Below are 22,945 nucleotides of genomic sequence, written 5' to 3'. Positions count from 1 at the left end.
CCGGCTGGGCTTGAACCACGACACATGGCCATAATGAGTAATACACACATAATTTCATAATCAACGTACTTCAAGAGTCTACTGCCTACTTGTCTACATGAAGAACCTGAATAGGGAAATGAACCAGTACAATGGGACTCCACCTGCACACAGTGTTCCATAACAGGATGTGACCTCTTATGTGGTTTGCTGAGACGGCCAGTGAAAAAGCAGACTTGGCAAAGGTCAAAATTGAGGCACTTCAGACAGCGATACCTGTGAGGGAAAACAGAAGGATTAACTTACTTCCCTACAAGTAAGAACTGGAAATCCAGATGCCTGGGTTTAGAAACACAGAGAAGCACCTTTGTTAGAACAAGCACTTTCTTTGCATTCTCTGAATTCAAGCGTTATTTTGTCCAAATGAGAGTGGACTATTCACCAGAACCCACTAATGATATTTATTTCTGCATCAAAATTTAGTCCAAGGAAGAAACAGTTGTTCTAGCACCGTTTCTGAGAATGCAGTTACATCTTCATATGTTTCTGAGGCCTCAACTTATCTCTGTTTGCTGCTCTCATGGAACTGTAATATCATTACATTATTGACATAGGATTTGCAACTTCGAAAAACCCCCCAAAACCACAAAAAACTAAACCTGCAGGCTTACTGTTATTGAGAAGAGAGTAACAGTAAAATGCTTTTCTGAACATTCTGGTCAGTGTGTAATGGATAGTGTTCTTTTTATACCATTAGGCCATTTTGTACCATTACTTAGATCAGTAAGATGCTAAGGTGGATAATTTAACTAGCCAGCTGATACACCTGATTATGGGATAAAGAACTAAGAAATGAGATACACAGGTTTAATTGGCTTTACCACTGAACTGCCAGTTTACTTTCAGTAAATCTCCATAATCCTGTCTGCTAGGGAACTAAAAAGAAGCAGGACACAGGCTTGAGCACTAGGCTGTGACAGTTCTTTCTTTGTCTGTGACAGTTCTTTCTTTCCCTATTTTACTTGTTAAATTAGATTATGTCCAAAAATTTTTGCTTAATACAGCAGTTAGAGCCTGTAAGGTATGCAAACAGTAGTAAGAACTATTTATGTGGATGCTATAGACTGCAATAATTACTCACACACCTGAGGCCTGTAATGGGGAAAATTTTGCAGACTCTACATCTGGCTTGGTGTGAAACCATTGCTGCGGCTGATAATCTGTAACACGTAGGGAGCCACAGGAGAACAGCAGGCTCTGATCTTAGCCAAGACACGAATTTTTCTTCAACAATTGCTGAATTCAGAACCTGGGAAAAATACATGTCTCAAGTTCAGCCTGTTACATCAAAAGAACTGGTGTCTCATCTATAATTCTTAATAAGAGCTCTTATATTGGACTCTGCTGGCATAGATTTTCATGTAAAATGTTGCTGGGTTCCAAAAGGTTTGGAATAAATGCAAGTCTTTAGCAGTCTTACTGAGCATCTTTTCTATAGCTATAAATCCTCCTATACTGTGAGACTGATGATTAGTCCTGCCCCTTAGAAGTAGATACTGGGGTATGTTATATGGTGATACACTTGCAATTTTAATCAACCAGCAACATTGACAATCATTTCACAGGACATCATAATTTCACTCACCCCATGGAAACAGCTGCGAGTTGCAATTTCCACACAAGACAGAGTGCAGCCTTCTCCCACAATGGCTGGTATCTGCATCAAGAAGAAAGGCTCAAAAACACCTCAATAAAAAACAGATGTTCCCATCATGCTCTGCTGAGATGGTGACAGCACACAGATGGTGAAGTATCTATAGAAATGCCATTTTACACACTGTTCTGAAAAAAGCCTGTACATATTCATGCCATCAGCATGCAATTTCATAGTTAAGTATGTAGTTAAATAAGAATTATTTGCTCCCATCAAATACTGAAATGGATCAACACGCTATGTTACCGTACTAGAATACTGAAGGACACTGGGTTTTAACCACAGGGGTCATTTTCAGATCCCATTTTCAGCACCAGTTCAACTGGTAATATATGTATGCTAAGGCATTTTCTGCAACTGCAAACTATTCTAGTGAGTTCAGACATCTGAAGTTTGGAGCACTTTAGGAACAGCTGCATGCAGCTGTTCCCAGGACATGTAAGCTCCAGTAAAAATGAATGCAAGTGGTGACACTGAGAAAAGCTATAGAATTTGATTCTTTTACCTATTTCTCATGGTAGGTCCCTATGCCTGCAGAGTGCCCCACTGACTTCAGTCGGATAATGTGACTGGATATAAAACGTAGCAACCATGTATTTTTATTTTTTTTTCTAGATTAGGATACTCCTCCACAATCTGTTGTGTAACAGCACTGCAGTAGCATTACCTGATTTAAGTCTGTTAGTAGGCTTCTCAGGGCACTACGGGTAATCAAGGCTATCTTCCCATCAGAGACAGCATAAAACTGGAAGAAAGCTGAAAACAACCAAAGGAAAAAACCTGGAATCTTGGCAGAGCCTTAAGTGTCTTCTAGTTACTTATTCTCAAACTATCTACATGATGATTTCAGTCTACCAAACAAACCCCTCAAGGAAGTTCCCCTTTATTGTCTATCTAACAGGCATTCAGAGACTGCTGTGACAATAATTTCATCCTACAGGCAGGGGAAAGAGAAGGAAAGCAAAGAAATTATGGCAATTCCTTATTCCTGGCAGTTAAGACAGGTAAGGATGAAGGAAAGATTTTCATGGCTGTAAGAAAAATATTTAAATATGTTTATATAAGATAAGCCCTACTTAAATTGTGAATTTTTAATTCCAATTGTAATTTGGATGGAACTACACAGTATGGAGTGGGGGAGTATGAGGCCAATATGCCACTTGTGGTCCATTTGCTCTCCACTTGGAGCATTTAACCCAAGCAGAAATCTTTGTGCTGCCCATTGCACTGGCCTACCTTTATCTGTTTTACTTGGTCTTTTTAAGCATTTTTGTCTAATGTTAAAAAGCTTCCTGGATCAAATATATAAAACTGCTTTCTAATTCAATGACATTTGAAATTAGGGACTTTCTGTTCTTTTCTGCTAGGCAGCAATAACTTGGCCTTCATTTTTAAGCTCTACTTATCTTAAACTTTACGATGACTTGTTCTGATCTTTATCCATCTTTATGCAAAGATGACTAAGGATATTGCTGGGAAAGTATTCTCCTGCATCAGCCTTTCTCTAAGCAGTCAACGTAGTTTACTTTTTGTATGGCAGAACTGTATTCTCTTTTAAAGTAAGAAAATCACAATGGAGATTTTTCTCAATGTTCAGTATTTCAGGCAGTGTTTAAAATCATACATTTCCCACCTCTGTATTTAGCCTGTAGAGTGTCTCCTGAAAGGGCGATTAGGGCAGCTGCAGCAGATCTAGCTTTGATATAACCTGTTCCACATCTAGGAAAATAAAATAAGTTACACTACAATCACTTCAAATGTAAAAACTAAAACCTCTGAAGAAGAAATATTGCTATGTTGGAAGAAAACTTCAAGACTCCTCTCCTTTTATATGTATACAACTGATGTCACATTTTAGTGATATTTTACATCTAGGACCCTCTGTCACTGAATATAACTAGAGTTAACTTTTCAAGATGCCATGCAATCATAAAACAGAAAGAAAGCATCTCCTTCAAAGACCTCACATTCCAAGTGAAATGACATTTTACATTTACAATACATGTCCTAAAAAAAAAATCTGCTCTTAATATGTGGAAAGCCTTCTGAAATATGAAAGAAAAAGCAGGATTACAATCCTTGTTTTGTACTATAACATCAGGCAGCCCCAGATCTTCAGAGAGCCACTCTTGGGTTGATTCCCTTTAATTTCACTGCAACTCAAATTAATCAAAAGGATATATGCAGGAGCAAGACTTCAGTTTTGATTGTTTGACCACAAAGAATGAGGCTTAATTTAGAACCCAAGTTTGCGATATAGGCACCTAATGAAAAAAACGTTTCTTTGTGTGAAGACAAAGAAACAAAAGACATGAATTGAAATCCTGGAATTCTATATTGAAGATATCAATTTTGCAGAGCAGTATTGTACTTCAAAATACTATCACTGAAAATTGTCTTCAAGAGTCTTTAGATAAATTACATTTTTCAAAGCATACTGCATAAAGCTGCACTACACTTCCTAGAGTATGGGCTGCATGGGGACTTGTTGGTCAAAATTTTCTAGAATTTCACTTTATATCTTGAGTTTTTCTGTAACTTTCATAGAAAAAACATCCAAGATTAAAACTTGTAAAAAAAGTATACAAACACAACCCCTCATGATGGTTTATGGAAGTTTATTAAGTAAAATACCACAAAAATGGAGAAAAGCCCTTATGTGCTCTTGCCGTGAAATACTTTCCAGTGTTGATAGAGGACAACAGCACTCTACAGAGATGCCCTGATTAGAAGAAAATTATAATAAGCTTTTTCTATCCTATATACATGGCAAGAAAATTGTAATTTTTTTTTAAGTAATTACAGCAATAGTAAAATTGCTCACTGTCCTAGGAAACCAGAAAAATGACCAAGATAGTCGTGTTAAGAAGATCCTTCTAATGATTTCCCTGCAGTGCACACAAATTACAACATACTCTTGATGTTTATAGCTTTGTTTCATAATATACCAGTTTATTCTTAACCTTAATTGCTTTTCTAAGTAAAAAAAAAATCATAACATAGGACCATAAGCAGTAGTGATCATATTACTAATGACCTGTGATTGAAGAAAAAGTTCTGCAGACCACTTTTTACTTTCTGTAAAAAAATTTGTTCTGATGTATTCACCTGTGGTGAATAAATTATAAAATGAACTTAGCTTTTTCCTTTTAAATGGGCCACATCCCAACCCACGTTTGGTCAACTAATTAATTATTCATTCACAAACAATACACTCTGGGACCTGCTTCCTTATTATTCACAGAAACTATTTGCTCTTCACAGGGGTTAGCTGATCAGCTTAGTTATGAGACTATACTTTTATTTCCTAATTAGTTGATGAATTTTTTATGTTAAAGAACTGTGAGTAATGAAAAGTGACTAGGAAATTCTTGACCTTTCTATGGATACTGTCATTCAAGGGCAAATACGAATATTTTTTCAGGAGTGTATAAAAAAATCTTGGCAGCCAAAAGAAGAGCTACTCCCTGTAAAACTGTTCACAGAAGAAGCTAGCATGGACTGGCAGAAATATGGATTTCAAGGTAATTTTGGAAACATTTGACCATTTTTTCTGATAAAGCTTTGTGCCACATATTCCTATAGATGAACTACTCGTATTGTGTATACCAAGCAAAACACCATCAAAATGTGAGAGTTTGATACTGAAATGGTATGAGAGTTGTAGAAACAGACAGCCTAGCAATACTTCGTGATGGATTTTGTGGAGGACTATTTGGAACAAAATGGGCACATGAGTGCTCCAGGACTCACGTCAATAGCAAGAGTCTGCGTTAGGTACCAAGGCCTAGTGATAAGGTTATTTAAAGAATGTTTGCAGCTGTGGAATGAGGGAGTGAGTTAGCTTGAGAAAGACAACTCCCGGTTAGGTAACAAGAAACTCTGCATACTTTAGGACTGATAAAGCCTTCACATGTACTGAAAGCTTAAGCCTCTCATGAGCTGTATTTATGTGCGTGCATTAGTGGACTTAGCCAATCGGGATTGCATAGAGTTCGCGTGGACAGTTAGAAAGGTTATATAAACAGCTATTCGGGCTCAATAAAGTGTCAGCATTTAATCATATTGGTTGTCGTGTTGTCCGTATCTCCCGCAGGATTTACATTTGTGCTTCCTCTCACCTGTCATACATGGCAGCTAGCAGGCTCAATGTGAACTCAGTGGCTCTTGGATCTACCTGGCCTGGTTTTTCTAATCTCGCCCTTTGGAACAGCTCTGTCAGCATTCCAGAGATCTGCTGCACTTTCAGAGAAATCTGCTTTTCCCTCTGGCTCTGTTCACTTGACAGGATGTGCTGGATCAGAGAAACATCAATCAAATCCACTGTGGGAAAATTAAGAGAGAAATGAATGAGAATCCCTGTCTTTTCATGAATGAAATCTCAACTATTTATTAGAAGTGTCTAGCTAAGACAAGTCTGTTACATGAAGTCTAAAATGGTATGCAATATTTAAGAAGAAATAATCTGGGAAAGGTATTGCTGTCTATAGATTGTAGCAAAACTTGTGAGGCTACAAAGATAGAACAGTTGAACTAAATTCCCTGGATGTGATTTTGGGATAGATAGAAAGGGAAGAAAATAGCACGATTAACTGCAACCAATTATAGGCTTAACTTTCATTTTATGTATAGATAGATATTTTGTAGACTGCTGAAGAAGCAGACTACCTAGAATATGTCACCTATGGTCTTTCCAGCACAGATGGGAAAAATATCAGTGTGAAACACTGGTGAACCTCAATCTGGAAACCCATGTGCAATTCTGGTCACCAGTGTTCAAGGAGGAGTAAAGTAATTGGGCTGTGAGTCTATGAGTGCTTAGAGGAAACATGGAGGACTGGGCAACAGAACTAATGCAAACCAGCATCTGTGTGAATTGGTATCATGACACTTAGCACCAGGCAGATTTACCACATCAGGCTGAGATCAAACTAAATACATTCATAGAAGGGCATGCCCAAATGCAAAAATATAGCCAAGGCCAACAGACTAGTCATCTTCTCTGGGCTACCCTGAAGACCTCACTTGCAGTGTTGTGCATTTTCAGCAATAGACTGTTTCAGGTGGAAAATTCAAGATTTCCATGCATTTTAGCTCAATATGGAATTTACATCCAGTAATTTTAGAGAGCTAGGTGACAGAGAGAATGAGTGTGGGTTTTGTGATCTATCATATTATATTCTTTTCTCATTAATACTTATAGTATTAATAATAATTCATGTCAATGCATTTTTGATGATCCACAATCATTTCCAATAAATCGACTCCTAAGAAACACATGAGAATTTGACATTTAAAAAGAATATACAGATATTGATTCATAATTGCCAGTGATGCCTACATAGCAGTGTTGCAGATCGTAATAATAATTTGAATCTCTTATGCCTTTCGAATTTTACTAATGTATTTCCATTGACATTCAAAAGGAGAAAAAAATCAATTTGAAGTACTATCTAGCTCTTAAGTGCTTGTAATACATTCCGAGGATCTCAGGTGGAAAATGAGAGAGCAAAGAAGCACAATAACTCATGGTGACAGCAATACAAGTTTTGTTACAGGTTCTTCTCGCTGTCAAAGAACAGGATTCTCTTCAGCTACTAACACTGGCACAGACTTTGTACTGAGCGTAGTTTTAAGGCTGTTCTGTAGATGGAGCTCTGAACATCGTTGAAAGCCTCTGTGAAAGGAAATTAACATACATTACAATAGTGGCTTGTCAAAAAAAAAAAAAAAACCCAAACAAATTGTTTAACTAAAAATCAAAATAACAAAATTTGCACTTGATCAAACAGCTTTGTGGAGAAAGTGGTCTTTTGACCAGTGACATGATGGGGTGTAAAAATAGTATTTAACTTATGGAGCACACCTGCTTCTTTGTGATTCGAGTCTATTCAGGGACCAGAAAAAAAAGGATATGCACTGTGCACACAGATCATAATGAAATAATATTTCTTCAGGCAAAGCTGTTTCTTGATCAGAGATGCTCTTCTATAAGGAGCCGTTAGTCAGTCTGCACAGCAGAGTTATTGTTTTGAATACGTATTGTTTCAAGCATTAAACAAATTTTCTGTCAAGATCAACATCTGGAGCTCTTGCAGAAGAAAAGCAGTTTACCAGAGCAACTGGCTTTTGACATCTCTGTTTAGTAATCTCACCCAAACTGCTTGACTAAATCCCATACCCTTCTATGATTTCAGCTCATTTCTTTCACATCATTGAAGTATGTTTTCCTGAGTGGGAAGTAAGGGCTTCTGAACATGGCTTATACCTGTTACTTTACACACATATACCTAGAACTTCAAGAAACAGTCACACAGAAAAAAAGAGGGGAGGGAGGCGAAAGCTTAAAAAGCTTTGTTCACAAAGCTTTAGAAACTAGAAAGGGACTTATCAGTTACCCTCCTGTCCTAAGAGACTCTTTCTCCGTGTACTTCAGAGAGGAAGAATGACTCAGAATCGATTAAGGTCAAAGATAAGCAACAAATATGCATAACTATTTCTACTCATATTCTGAGTAGAAATAACTTAGAAACTCATATTCTATGAGTAGAAATAACTCAGAATCTCTGGACCTGTTTAGTCTGGAAAAAAGCCAATCTGTGTGTGATGGTTTCCCACAAATGTACCAGACTAATATTAAGAGTCAGCAAATTATGGGCTCTGCTGCTTCCCAGATGCTGCCTAAGATATAGAAATAAGCCAATATCTGCTATACCATCTGTTTAGTCCTGCTCTTGTCATACTATGTTTTGTGATATTATTTGGAGATGTAGTCCAGCATGTCATACAATACGAAAAACTGGTTTGACTTCCATGCATCATCAGTTCTCTTTCTTCAGTAAACTGATCCAAAGCTCTTTTCAAAGTAACAGAAAGACTCCCACAGGTTTCAGTAGGCTATGGATTAAATTGCAAATGCTTATTTTCAAATACAAATGCTAGAAACATACACATGATCCAACTCAAAACACCTTCCATGTGCAAGATGACTAAGTGGAGGGAATCTGTTTCAGTAGCCATCTGCTACTCACTTCAAGTCCATCCTTACAAAATGTGGCCTCAAAGTAGGGCACTCTGTGCCTGTCAAGCAGTTCCAGAATTAACTTGTGAGAGCACACAAGTAATACAGCAGACAAAAAAAAAAAAAAAAAGAAAAAAGTAAAATACAAAATATTTTAGGATTAGTTTTTATGAGAGGCTATTTAGGGACACTAAACTCATTTCTCATAGGAATGGAGCTTCCCCTTTGGACAGAAAACAAGCATGTAATAATTCTGCAGTGGGTCAAATTTCATTTCAAGAGTCATACATGCCCTTTGTTGAGAAGCTGGCAAAGGAATTCCTACACGCATAGAACGCATTGTTTCCCAACATCTCCAGCTGATTACCTGCTAGTTCTGCATTTTGCACTACTTGTTATCTACCAGATGAAGTGTTCACTAAGATTTTGCACTCAAGAAGTGAGCGTATGGCCATCCTTCATGCCTATTTGAGAATATGTGAAACAAAACCTTACCAGACATCATAAATTAGAGAGCCTGGCTCCTATGCACCTGACCATTCCACAAGCCAATATGCTAATGACAAGAAAGGTACCAAGACTTATCCAAAAATACAGGTGGGACATCACGGCTGTGTAATTTGTCATTTATGTGCTACAGCACAAAGATTCTGAAAGTTGCATGACTTCATTACAGGTCAGTTGTTTCTGAACAGACAGACACAGAAGTATTTCTTGAGAAAAGTTGGGAAAAAATTATTAAAACCCTTACCCTGCAAGTCTGGATCCATTGGAAATGAACAGATGGCATTAGGCATTCTATAACGAAATAAACTAAAGTGTAAAACCACATTTTCTAGACAAAGACATATTGAACCATTCAAATCAAACCTTTTAATCTGAACAATTACTGGAGGCATTCCAGAAAATAAACTAAACAGAATTACATAAAATAACATAATCATTTTGGTGCCAAGTGCAGAGAAACTTCAGAAAATTGCATGCTGTCTGCTCAGGATAAAGTAGGAGTAATTCTAGTAACTGCAAAACAGTATGAGGGCAAAAACAGTCCCCAAAACCATTTCAAGTACAGGAAATGGGATCTTTCAGTATTGAAGTGTCCAGTGTTTACATGCAGGATTATTACACAATCCGTAGTGTATAATTTCAGGTCAGAGAGGGCACCTTTACACCAGACTCTTCCCAAGATTCATTGATTGCAATTAGTCACTAATCTATTTTCTAAAATTTTCAAACAGAACTGAAGTTTTCAGTTGAGCCAACATTATTTCTTTTTGAGCTGAGAAGGAAGGGAGAAAGGACACATACCCATGAATGTACTTCTTTACACAACCCTGAAAGCAAAAGAAATGCTGTCCCTGATAATAATAAAAACTGAATGTCTCCCATCAGGATTTATTTCATCAGCACTTTAAAATCCATTATATTTTTAAACATTAAAATATTAATATGAATTCAGTACAGTAACTATCAGTTAATGCTACAGTTGAAAAACATTAGATATAACAGATCTAAGTTACACAAGACCCCAAAGGCCACATATATGGCTTATAATGGGGAAAAAAAAAAAAAAGAAAATGTGGTAGAATAAATAAAAATTGAATAGTAGAAAACTATCTTTGGCTTAAATAATAAATTTGGTTTGCTATAAAAACTGAACTTCCTCAAATGTTCACTTTATTAAATTCTTCCAGTAAAAATCATTGATCATTTGTCATGAACATGACAGAATACTGGCAAATTATGCAGCATAAATATTCAATGATCTATAATTATTGAGTCTGTCACAAATATGCTTCTCACCATTTTAATTAGTGATAGCTGCAACTCTGTTTCAGCTTCTAAACAACCTACAAATACTTAAAATGATGGGATACAGATTTGCTTTAATAACTTCTTCATTAAAGACTACAATTTTTATTAAAGTCCTTTTTTGAAAGAACTACCGCTATGTTTCTTTTTCACTATTCCTCTGTTTTCTTGCTTACTGAGGTTCAGACTCAACCCTGGATTGTGCAAGACTACAGTTCTGCCCAACATTTACATACACAGGTAACTTTGTTGACACAATTACTCCTAAAATAGGTGCAGCAGTATATGCATCTGCACAGCTTGACAGAAATGAAATGAGCGAAATCAGAAGATTCTATGCAATGAATTAAACATAAGTGTTTAGTGAAAGCTACATGTAGCAACCTAAAAGATAGACTTACAAACACACAGCTTGTCTCATGTTTTCCTCCTTTTTTTCTCTCCACCAAAGCTACATAAAACAAAGCAAGAGGATGAATGTGTAAAATACACAGGTTAAACTCACTTAAATTAGAACTCAGTCACTAGAATTTGCTCACTCAAATAAGAACAGGTCCAGTGACTTGACCGAGTTATACAGCATGCATAATCTATTTGTATTTGACACTTACATTAAGATGACAAGTTCTTTATCCAGTACAGCACAATGCCTAACCTTTAAATTACCCATATAGATAAACACATCATACTTTTGTACTAGGGTATTCATGGTCTCAAAGTTTAGTATGTGTTCATGTGTTTTACCAGACTGGTAAACTATTTAGGTTTGGAAAGGATCTTAAGATCATCTAGTTCCAACCCCCCTGCCATGAGCAGGGACACCACACACTGAACTATGCCGCCCAAGGCTCTCTCCAACCTGGCCTTGAACACCGCCAGCGTTGGAGCATTGTGCAACATAATGTCATCTCCCAGGAACCCTCCCCTCCAGAAAGTTATGAAAGACATTATTAATACAGGTAAAGTCTACATTTTTATATACAAAAGTCTATGGAGAGTCCAGATCTTGACTGCAGCAGCAGTGCTTGAGTGAAATGCACAGGATCTACTTCAGCGTTAACACATCTACTTTATAATGAACATAACATGAAAGTAGTAGTATCTGCCTGCCATCAACTCTGAACTAACTCTGCTCATTGACAGACTATTTCAGTCAGTGTGTTGCTGTATTTCAGTTATATGTGCCCTTTAATAATTAAAACCACTTCCACAAAATGAAAATACTTTTCAAAGTAACTACAAATGGACAGCAAGTAAATTTTTACAATTATAAACCCCGATCCCACTAACACAAATACTCTCACGTGCAGAACAAGAGTAGCCTTATTTCTGAATCCTATTGGAATGTGCAAGTAACATGTTTGATCACTTATATGTATTTTGTTTGCCTTAGAATACGTACTTTAGCAAATAAAATTAATTTTTAAGTAAGCTACAGTACAGAAAAAGACAAACCAGATCAAGTAAGGAAGAAATCTTCCAATAGATCAACTGACTTGATCACAGAGGCCTTCCTTCTTTTGAAATCAGACAGCATATGATCAACATTTTAAACATGTGTAAAATAAACTACAATTACTTTTGTTTCCTGTGACGAGTGAAAGCATTCTATGTTGTTCAAAGGCTGAAATTATTGCCTTCTCTTAAATAGAGTAACAGTGCTTACCTTTCTCTCAGCTACTTACTAAAGGCCCAGAAGCCAGACAACACCACGGGAGAAGGCCACTAGTTTCATAGCACTTTAAAGTTGACTTCAAGACACAGTTCTAAAGGTTTTGCTTTTCAATGAATGCTGTTCACAACAAATGCCTGGCAAAGGCCCAGATCAAAGTATCAGGTAATTGTCTAAGCAGTCGAAACAGAGAACACTAATTAATTAGTAATAAATATCCTGAATTATTAAAGATAAAACTCCTTTGATCTCTGTTTCAAAGCAATTTTTTCTTATGGTTAGAGTACAATTTTTCTAAATTGAAGGACCTTTACTAAGCATCTCCCAGTTGCTGAGAAACAGTGTTGCTATAGAGACTGAAAAGGAGGTGGAAGCTGGCACAATAATACAGAAAGCACAGTGTGCTGTAGCAAACAGTTGGTGCAACTGCACAAAGAGGGAAAATAGTAAGTAAGTCCTAGTAGCAATGTCCTAGAGTAAGAATTCTGTAGACTAAACATAAAGCTTACACACTCTTCAGTACATCCAAATGCTAGGGTTTATGCAGCATATATACAACATTTGTGAGATGTACCTTTCTCTCAAATCCCCTTTTCATACATTTTCCAACAGTTACTCTAGCACCCAGGTAGTAAGATTCATCAATGCTATGAATATCCTGCATACTTACCATTACCCAGAAACTCGTGAGCAATACGTACCAGAAATTACTTATTACTTACAGAAGCACCAAACTTAGTGATGATCAAGTCAGTCACTGTGCTACAACTGTAACCGACTGTGAATATTTTAGCTTTCCTATTATTTTTATTCTTTCTTTCTCTCCTAAGCAAAAGATAGGTAAAGAAACTTTTCCATTTTATTATGCTTCCATATTGAAAGACCTGAATTCCCCTGCAGGCCATGAGGCAAATCTAATTAGATTAATTTAGGATACAAGAGACATCCAAGACATTTGTTTTGACTTTCTCCTCGCAACCTCTGAGAAGAAATTCTTTGCCTGTTGTTTTCAGGTAGCGACCCAGAAGTTTGGTATGGCTGCTTATGTATTGCAGAAACAGTTCATCTCCTTCTCATTAAAAGCTATGCAGTGTTGGTGCTTGAATTGCAGTTTGTTTGAACTACTACCTCCAAAGAATTCAAACTGCCAAATCATATTCCATATAGAATATATATGAGAGTGCCAAATCATATTCCACATAGAAACCCACCCCTCCCCCACATGTAACAACTTACATCCGTGATGTAACACATTAGAGAAGTTCACTTTTTCTCTTATGTTGTGGGAAGGAGCTATGGAACAAACCAGATAGTTTGTAAAGACTACTGGTAGCATCTTTCCCTGCTATGCTCCCCTAAGACATCAGCCTCCAGATGCTTCTCAGAGACTCAGCCAATTTTCTGTGCACACACCACTAGAAACTAATTCTCTGAAAACTGCTTCCTCTTGAAATGAATGATTCCTAATCACTTTCTTCAAGACTTTTTTACCACACCCGTCTCTACAACTCCCATGTGAACTCTTCCATGAAGATACTTGTAACAATATATCAGTTACTATACATGTTGCTTCTCCCATATACATTTCATATACAGTAAGGAACTACACTCTTGTACAAGGAACTCCCTTGTAATAACCCAGCTTTCTGATCTCCTCTTTCTAAGAACAGTGAGATGCCCCTTCTCATTCTGTCCACGTCAGCTGATAAATAGCAAATAAACTCCTCTTGGTTTCCTCACATAAGAAGAAGTCTACTTGTGTTCAGAGTTTGAACCTCCACTTGAACAGAAATAATCCATTTATTCCAACTATATATACCTGATTCAAAGAAGAGGAAACCATTTATTTTGCTTTAAACACTCACAACTGATAAAAAATTAGCAAGTACAATAATACGTCATTTAACAGTCTCCATCTTTTAAGACACCAAAGACATGCAAGTGGACGTGGTTCATCAGTAATTCTGTTTAGATAAGGACTTAATTGATTCCATGTTTGGCTTACAAGTTCCTATGAAACTCATGAAATAAATAAGAAACATGGAGACAAAACTGATCTTGTCACTAAGGAGGTGTATGCACTTAAATTTTTGCGTTAAATACCAATTTTGCCTGAGAATATATATTCTTACAGAGGACTGTGTTTCATTACATCTGAGACAAGAATCTGGAGTTATAAAACTGCTACTCTTATGTGTGACAATCTTGCTTTGAATTGTCAAAATACGAACATTTTAGACTTTAAACGATGTTTTCAAAATGGTTTACTGGTCTGAAGAAGTAGAAATCCTAGACTTACTAAAGGCTCCAGATAAAGAATGTTATATTCATACTGGTTTTGAAACATTTTTCTTCCTACAGATTTCCATGTTTTTTAACAAGGAAGACACTGTAAAAACTGTGACAATGTTTAGCCTTTCTTTGTAGTTCACTCTTTTGAGCAATGGAAACATCATTTTAGTATGGGAACTTTCAGCATTTCTCCTCCAGACAGCTCTGGCTAAGGTGAGCCAGCAGGCAAGGTTTCCATCTCTGTAAGAAGAGCAAAAACAGTGCATATTTTTGCCAGCCTCCTAAATACTTACACAAGGAAGGTGATAAGCAGGGCACTTCAGTAAGTGAACTTGGCAGTATCATGTGGCCTATAGCTTTTCCACATGCTTCTAAATATTAGGAAGGGATATTGGAGTTGTTCTATAGATTTTTAGTTCTAATTTCTCATAACATTGTGCATTTCAAAAACTTAGGTCAAGATAAACTTGATGTGTCATTAACAAACGAAGGAAATAGCTTCATAATTTATAATGGAGGGATATCTAAAAGGTCTTCCATCTATTTAACTGGAAGAAGTGGCAGATGTGACTGCCACTTACTGAGATTGCCTTCTCTGCAGAAAGTAGGAATATATCATTTTTTAGCCTGCTGTCTTTGGGTGTCTCAACCTTTTCTTCTTCTGATAGGCTTATAGACTAAAGATATTGAATGAACTGTTTAGTACTGTAACAAAATAAAAAGAAAAAAAGAGAAGTTTGAGTTCCAGTTTACAATGGACATATGATGAAAAGTGCTTTTCTAGTAAGAGTCACTCGGGTTAAAAAGACTTTATATTTACGAACAAACTAAGATAAAATGTGTAATGCTAAATGTATTATTTATACTCAGATTTTATATTCATGATCTGAGAATGACACAATAGAAACTTAAGAACAAGGATGCTACCATTCAGGCTTCCCCTCACTATCGCCATGTCCCAGGCATAGTCAGGATACATCAGACAAGCACTTTCTATTTATAGTCGTTCCTGAAGGATTCTATGTTCATTTTAAATGAAAGGGACAGAAAAAAAAATACATTACTTAAATTCACATTTAAAATTTGATCTGATCTTTTACAGGGAGGAAAACTCACCTTGACGCAAATATTTTTAACTAGGGATTTGATCACCTCCGTATGGTTGCATTTCTTGTATTTCCTTTAGTGCAATGAGCTTTTCCTGTTGGAAAAAAATAACGGAATGGAAGAGTGGAAAGAATAAAGAATGGAAGAAAAAAAAACCCCAAACAACAAAAAAGAAAAACAAACAAAAAACCCAAACAAGCAAACAAAACCCAAACCAAACAACATCACCCATTCTTTTCATGCACTGTAATTCCTAGCACAAACTTAAAATATGTTAAAATCCAATGCTCCTTCCATGTTACTAGTATGACGGAAGATCCCAAAATCTGATAGAAGCTAGAATGTAGAGTTTGGGACCAGTCTTTTTAGTATTTTACATTTAGTCAAATTAAATTATTTTTGTCTCAGTAAGTGCCAAGAAGTTCATGATGAAATTATTTCTCGTCAATTTTGTATTTTCTGAAAAATTCCTAATTCTAGTAAAATCTGTCATTCATTCATGCAGACTCACAGCCACAAGATCCCAAACGATAGGTCTCCTGGCACAGAACTACTCTGAATATTACACAAGCAAAACCAACATCAGCAACACGGAATGTAGAAACATTAAATTAAAGCTAATATTTCTGTTTTGCACAAAGCTTGCAGAAGTTATGGGTGCAAATTCTACACTCACATAAGTAAACTTCTTTCATCATTCCCTTTCTGGGCAACAGAACAGTCGTCTGTTTATTTCAATATATCAATAGTACCTTACACTTATAAATACCTGTCTTTATTATACATAAGTGCATGCGTGCAGCTGGTCAACATTTGGTGTAGAGATCTCACTATTCAAAGTTATACTGCGATGTACCCATAGGTGGCAGAATGGGTATACTATTAGATAGAAGAAATCATCACCTGAATCAGCTCATGGGCTAAGCGCCCCAGAACTCCCTGGGTCTCTTTATTGATTGCTAATTCTGTCACGACTTCCCAGTTACCATTCTGGAACCTCACCGGCATAGAGAAGACAATATCTTCAGGAACACAAAACTGACCTGAAGAAAAAGGGAAATATGACCTAAAAATATTTTTTCTGATTAAAAGACACATCCTTGCCACTGTCAAGATTAAGTTCTACAAAATTGCAAAAGTCTGCGACTGTAAGATCTTTGTATAAATGGACACTGAGCTTCCTTTTTACTGTAATTTCATGTTTTAGTGGGATTTACTTAAATCATAGAATCGTAAAATTGTTTCATTCGGAAGGGACCTTTAAAAGCCATACAGTCCAACCCCCTACAGCGATCAGGGATATCTTCAACTAGATCAGGTTGCTCAGAGACCCATCCAACCTGTCCTTGAATGTTTCCAGAGAGGGGGCATCCACCCCCTCTCTGGGCAACCTGTGCCAGTGTTTCACCACCCTCACTGTAAAAAATTTCTTCTTTATATCTAGTTTACATCACCCCTCTTTTAGCTTAAAACCATCACCTCTTGTCCTACTGCAACAGGCCCTACTAAAAAGTCTGTCCCCATCTTTCTTATAAGGCCCTCTTAAGTACTGGAAGGCTGCTATCAGGTGTCCCCTGTGCCTTCTCTTACACAGGCTGAACAACCCCAACTCTTTCCGACTTTCTTCATAGGAGAGGTGCTCCATCCCTCTGCTCATTTTGGTGGCACTTTTATGGACCAAATCCAACAGGTCCATATCTTTCCTGTGCTGTAACACAATTGCTGTAAATTTTACATCTTAAAAAGGGTATTTTTTTTGTTTGTTCGTTTTATTTCATACAAGAGTTAAATGGCTGTTGTGAAACATTCCATTTATCAGGCCACATAACTACAGAAGAAGAACATGCTTTTATAACTTAGGTTTTAAGCACTATAAAGAGTCCTTGCATGAAACAAATACACCAGAAAAGCACTTAAACTAAAAGACTAAGAGACAATCTGCAACAAGACAATATTAACCTAAGAGATGCTTCTAAGAAGAAAGTATCAAATCACAAGCTCTGGAGTGCAAAATTGCTTAGATTTGGAAGTTCTTAGGCTGCAACAAACTCTCAGCCTCCTGCTATGTCATGATTATTTTACAAGTTTTTATTAAATTAAAAATCTTGAATAAAAAATAACATTATACATACTGGGGAAAGCTACACAAGAATATGTAGAGCAAAAGTAGATTTACCTTCAGTACGTATTCCCACAGAAATTATTTCCCCAGGAGGAGAGCCATGATACCAGTATCTTAGTACAGTGGCCACCGCGTGAGCAGGTAACATTCCCACATAGTGACAGAGCCGGGAACTCAGTGAACTCTGTGCGGATTGCAATTCTGAATGGATCCATTTGCTAGCAACAGAAAAGGGAAAAAAAAAAGGAAGAAAAAACTAAGGCAACTGGAGGATGATTAGTTGTCTAGAGAAAAAAAGAAAGACCTAAACCTGAGTGAAGAAAATAGTCAAAACTTACTCAAACTTCACTGCTGAAAGCAAGGCACCTGAAGACAAAAAAAAAATAGGGTCTAACAAGCAGAGGCTCAAAAGGTAACAAGCACTACTTATCTGTGAAAGTGAGGTCATTTACTCAAGTCATAACCTATATCATTATTATTTATATGTATTACTGTCTTCTGTAAGAACCCATCCATGAACCATAATCCCCCTGGGCTAGGCACAACACAAGTGTAGAACTAAAGAAACCTCTGCTGTCCCATAAATGCTAAGTATAGATCAGAGTGGGAGCTCCATATAGCTGGGTCTTAGTGTATGTCATCTGCTGTCTCACTACACCCATTCTTTCTCTGATACTTTCAACAGGAAGCTTTCTAGTGCCAGGTATCCTTTTTACGTATGTGAACAAATTGTCTGTTTTGGGAAACTGACAATATTAATGTGCTCAGGCTATATGTTCAATGGAATTCAGGTACTTCAGGCTTTAGATACATGTTTAATATTATTTTTGAGTTTCTTCATGCATACTAGACATCGAAGTCTGGACTTCCATTACTTCTTATAGGCTGCTCATGATATGATAGAAGAGAAGCACACTTAATACGTAGGAAAATACAGTTATAAACGAAGTTGGCAGGAAAGTCAGAACTCAACTTCTCAACTTCTGTTGCAGACTAAGTACTTCAATTTGAGTTTTCCTTTATTATGCACAGCTCTAGTCAGTAAGGACAAATCTTGAAAACACAAAACCTTTCTTGATGTTTATTATACAGTTCAGACAACCATGAATTAAAAGCAGTTACCTAGTTTTGCCTTAAAAAAAAATAAAAGATCTATACTCTACCTATCATAAATCATATTCAACAAAGGGCGTGAAAAATCAGCTGGGCCCCAAATAGCACAGTCATATCCATAAAGTTTTGCATGTGACAAATCAATGTAGTTAGAGCCAGTAATATTGCCCCAAACAATCACATTCTTAACTCCTGTAACAGAGGAAAATACATAGATTAATGAAGACACAGACAAATACTTTCACAATGTAGGCTGGACCAGAGGACCTAAAGAAGTCCCTTTCAAGATGAATTATTCTTCAGTTCAGTGTCCTGCCTCAATAGCAGAAATTATTTGATCTGAAAAACGCAACAGGGTTCTCCATAACATATGGAACCTCATCACATACTAAAAAAAGAACTTTTCCTGAAAAAGGAAATATATGTCATGTTCTTGTACAGAATAGACAAAACCTAGTAAATACTTAGCTATTAAAAGCTGAAACAAATCTTGTTGCAAATATACAGCAAAGTTTCTTTTAAAATCCTGTAAATGCAAAAATAGAATGCCTAAGTAAAAAAAAAATTATTAAGAAAAAATATCTCCCTGCTTTGGTACAAGAGGAATTTCTCAAGTAACCTGCTGATAGGCTATTCAGCCTATTCACTTACTTTCCCATTTTATTAGGCTCCAAAATATCTAGACTTGTCATTGATGACTAGCTCCTACCCCTGCAATATTGAAAGAATGCTGATGTTGAGCAGGCCATTGCAGCACACTTTCCACTATGCAGTGCAGAACCATGTAAATATAACCGAGCTGTAATAACTGACCTGACGAAGAAAACTAATTAACCCAGCAATAATACTACAACACACTTCTACTATACTGTGATTATCTGCACAGCAGTATGTTGTCACGTTTATTCACAGCTAGTCTGTGTGTCTCCAAAATAACAATGTGCTGCAGAATGCAAATGCAATCTTGAAGTGCTAGTTCCTGACCTGCAACATGGCTCAGTCCTTCTTCGCATATTTCCAGCATGAAATACGCACCAGAATGGCAGGGCTGCATCCAAGAGTTAGCAAAAGAACTGGCATTCATGGGATCAGGCACAGATCCAGATAGGAGTAAGCACAGAGAATGGTAGTCACACCCTGGCATTCCCTGAAGTGGAATACAATTCAGTGGGTGCACTGCTGTGCTTGCATTACTGCATGCGTATTAACTGTGTTCTGCAATGATGTACTCCCAAAAGTGTCCATCCACTGAATTCCCCAAATGCTACCAGAACACATAAATAACTCACCTGCTACATTTGTATTCAGCTTCCTGGCCAGGGTGGCTTTAGTTGCACTTTCCCAGGTTGTCGCAACAGCAATGATGTTTTTAGGTTTAATGGATGGACCGTATGTCATAATCATCAGCGCCTTAAGGTTTACAAAGGTTTTTCCTGATGAAATTACTCTGACCTCACTCTTGGCATTCTTCTCAATCAAGGGAGCATATACTTGACAGATCTCACTCACTTCTCTGATGTAGTTCTCAAGGGACTGGACTTCACAGTTTAAGAGGACATCATCAAGAACAATGACAACATCTGCTTGAATAAAAGCCTCATCTATTTCAGTGTGTTCTGAAATACTGTGGAGGAGTGGGAGTGCCATGTCCTCAGCTTCCATTACAATACCACAAAGAACTTCCTTAAACTGGTCAGTGTCAAGCAAATGAATACTGATTTCTGTGGTCATCCCAAATACTTCTCCATTTGCCAACAGAGGGATCAGGTGATAACAGATTGGAGTCGAAGCACTGATAAGAGAATAATACAGAAAAATTATAGTTAACAACTAACCACTGCTTGTTTGGAAACCAAAGATCTTTTTTTTGCATTTATGTTTACATAGACCATTAGCTTGGATTACTCCTTCTGTCATTTTAACAGGTTAATATTTAAAACAGTTAGGTCCTCCTTTCATTTGAAGGTTTTTCTGTTCTATCCATTTCACACATGACTTAAAAATTGTTATCATTAAAGAACCACATTTTTTCTTAAAGGTGCTCTGTTAGAACTACCAGAAATACAGAAATTTCTGAAGCTACAACTGCAATAGACTCTTTACTTAAATATTTCCCAAAACATTCAATGCAAGATAGTTGCATTACAAAATTCCTAGCTTACTTGGTAAATACTTGCTTTTCCCTAAGCTGATCTGGGGTCTAAATGTTGCCTGTTCACATCCCTCACCTAACCCAGTGCAAATGTAAGAAAAGTAGAAATGATTTGTAAATTGTATACTGAATGCTTGTAGTGAGGGGTGCAGAACCTGAATCAAATCAGCAAATTACAGACAACTTTGAGTGATTGCACCCATTATGCGACAGGGAAAAGCGTGTTGTTCTGAAGCTGAGTGAAACATCATAGATATTTTTTTTACTCTCACCTGGTGATCCAGATCTGCAAAGGCTTGATAAGACCTTTAACCTCTTCCTCCTCTTTTTCAATTTCAATATACTCCTGGAGGTTCTCCTCAGCAATGCTTAACATTTCCTCACTCAACATCCTTGAGGTGATGCCATAATAGTGCTAAGAACAAAAAGGGTGATCTCTAACCAAATGACAACCCAAACACAGCAAGGTAACATTAGAAAGATAGCACCATTTACATTTCAAGGAGGAATAAAGAACAACAGTGTTACAAGAAACTGTAAAATATGTGTTTACAGTATTAAAGGCAGCTCATTACCTGAGTGTATTCCAGAAAATCATTAAGTCCTCCTAGAAGCAGACCCTTCCCTCCACGGTCCAACAGTTCTCTCCAAATGATAGGAGAACACCTGTGTTCCCATCCATTCTCTTCACAAATGTCATGAAGCCACTGCTAATGTAAACATCCCCACCAAAAGGTTTTAGTACTTTTTCATATTTGGTAACATTTAAAGGTCACAATTATAAACATTCTTATTTCCTGACAACACAGAATCATAGAATCAAGTGCTTCACAACTTATGTATCACTGTGTGAAAAGTGGGGGGATAACACAAAGCAAGGCATGGTGATCCACTGTGGTATCTCAGCAAAAGGTCTTACTTCTGCTTGATTTTATGGCTGTAATTTTGCTTAATTGTCTTAATGGTACTGAAAATAGCAATGTGAAGCAGCAAGTAATCCGAAGATTCCTATTTAGCTGCAGAATGTAAGTAAGGTGCAGAGGTAAATTGCTATTCAGTTAACTGTTTGAGTTACTTGGATGAAGTGTCAAGCAAAATATGAGGTAAGAAGCATCATAGTTTCATACCGTTTTTTCAGTTCCTCACAGGGAACTACAGTGTAGCCATGGCAACATGTCTACAACAAAAGTACTCAGAAAGGCTCATCCACATTGTAAACAAAGATGTGAGGTTTAATTTCATACTTCCATTGTAATTCAAAGCCCTTGAGTGTCAGAAATACTCTTGACAAGTAACAACTCTGAAGGCATATGCAATTACAGTGTGCAAAAGATTTACAGGCTGAGTAGCCACTTATACATGATAAAACCACAGCTCTATGCTGGCCCACAATTTGTGCCCCTCTTCTGTGGTAATACTCACGAGAATGCCAAATCTCTCACAACATTCAAACCTTTCCCCTGGCTAGCTCTTGTACAGCCAAAGCTGCTTCTGCAGCACTTCTGCCCACATATCAAAACGCTAACACAGGAGAAGAGGTGCCGCAGACAAGCACTGAGGCACCTACCAAGGACGTGACTTACAATCCCTTACCTCCCATTTATCGGGGTGCTGAGTGATCTTGTGAACCCTGAAGTTTGGCAAGTTAGCCTGGAGATAGTCCGCCAGGAGTTCAGCTTTGGCATAGTAAGGGCAGTTTGCCTTACCTGTGAACACAGCGACACCACCACAAATGCAAGACGTTGTGACATTGATAAGGGCTTAACCGGCCAAACGCTTTTAAATTGTGTCGATTAACAGTTGTACATAATCCACATCCTGTGAGTCCCAAGAAAGTAACGGGACAGGCACAGGAGCCAGCAAAGAAAGGGCAATCTCTGAGGTGAAACAGCCTCTTCGGCCAGCGTTTAAGTGACCGGGGGGGCACCCCGGGGCGGGGGGGCTCAGCAGGAGAGAGGCAG

At 37.3% G+C, this 22,945-nt stretch overlaps 2 protein-coding genes across 2 annotated transcripts; both read right to left on the bottom strand.

The window, feature by feature from the left end:
• Window positions 1-143: 143 nt before the first annotated feature.
• On the bottom strand, window positions 144-9,511 carry DYTN (dystrotelin; the record flags this gene model as incomplete). Its single annotated transcript, XM_010013235.1, has 8 exons — window positions 9,466-9,511; window positions 7,296-7,370; window positions 5,815-6,016; window positions 3,327-3,412; window positions 2,361-2,449; window positions 1,625-1,696; window positions 1,125-1,288; window positions 144-255 (listed from the first exon to the last, which is right to left on the bottom strand). Coding segments are annotated over exons 1-8 (846 nt in total), but the record flags the coding sequence as incomplete, so codon positions are not given.
• A 6,111-nt stretch (window positions 9,512-15,622) lies between these two features.
• MDH1B (malate dehydrogenase 1B, NAD (soluble)) lies at window positions 15,623-22,744 on the bottom strand (the record flags this gene model as incomplete). The annotated part of the gene is made up of 8 exons (XM_010013234.1): window positions 15,623-15,691; window positions 16,501-16,640; window positions 17,774-17,937; window positions 18,883-19,024; window positions 20,122-20,624; window positions 21,257-21,399; window positions 21,560-21,694; window positions 22,578-22,744. Coding segments are annotated over 8 exons (1,463 nt in total), but the record flags the coding sequence as incomplete, so codon positions are not given.
• Between the last annotated feature and the right edge of the window lie 201 nt (window positions 22,745-22,945).

This window comes from Nestor notabilis, unplaced genomic scaffold, assembly GCF_000696875.1.
Source record: "Nestor notabilis isolate BGI_N333 unplaced genomic scaffold, ASM69687v1 scaffold2844, whole genome shotgun sequence".
Classification (NCBI taxonomy): Eukaryota; Metazoa; Chordata; class Aves; order Psittaciformes; family Psittacidae; genus Nestor; species Nestor notabilis.
This window is presented reverse-complemented; position numbering and strand designations above follow the sequence as displayed.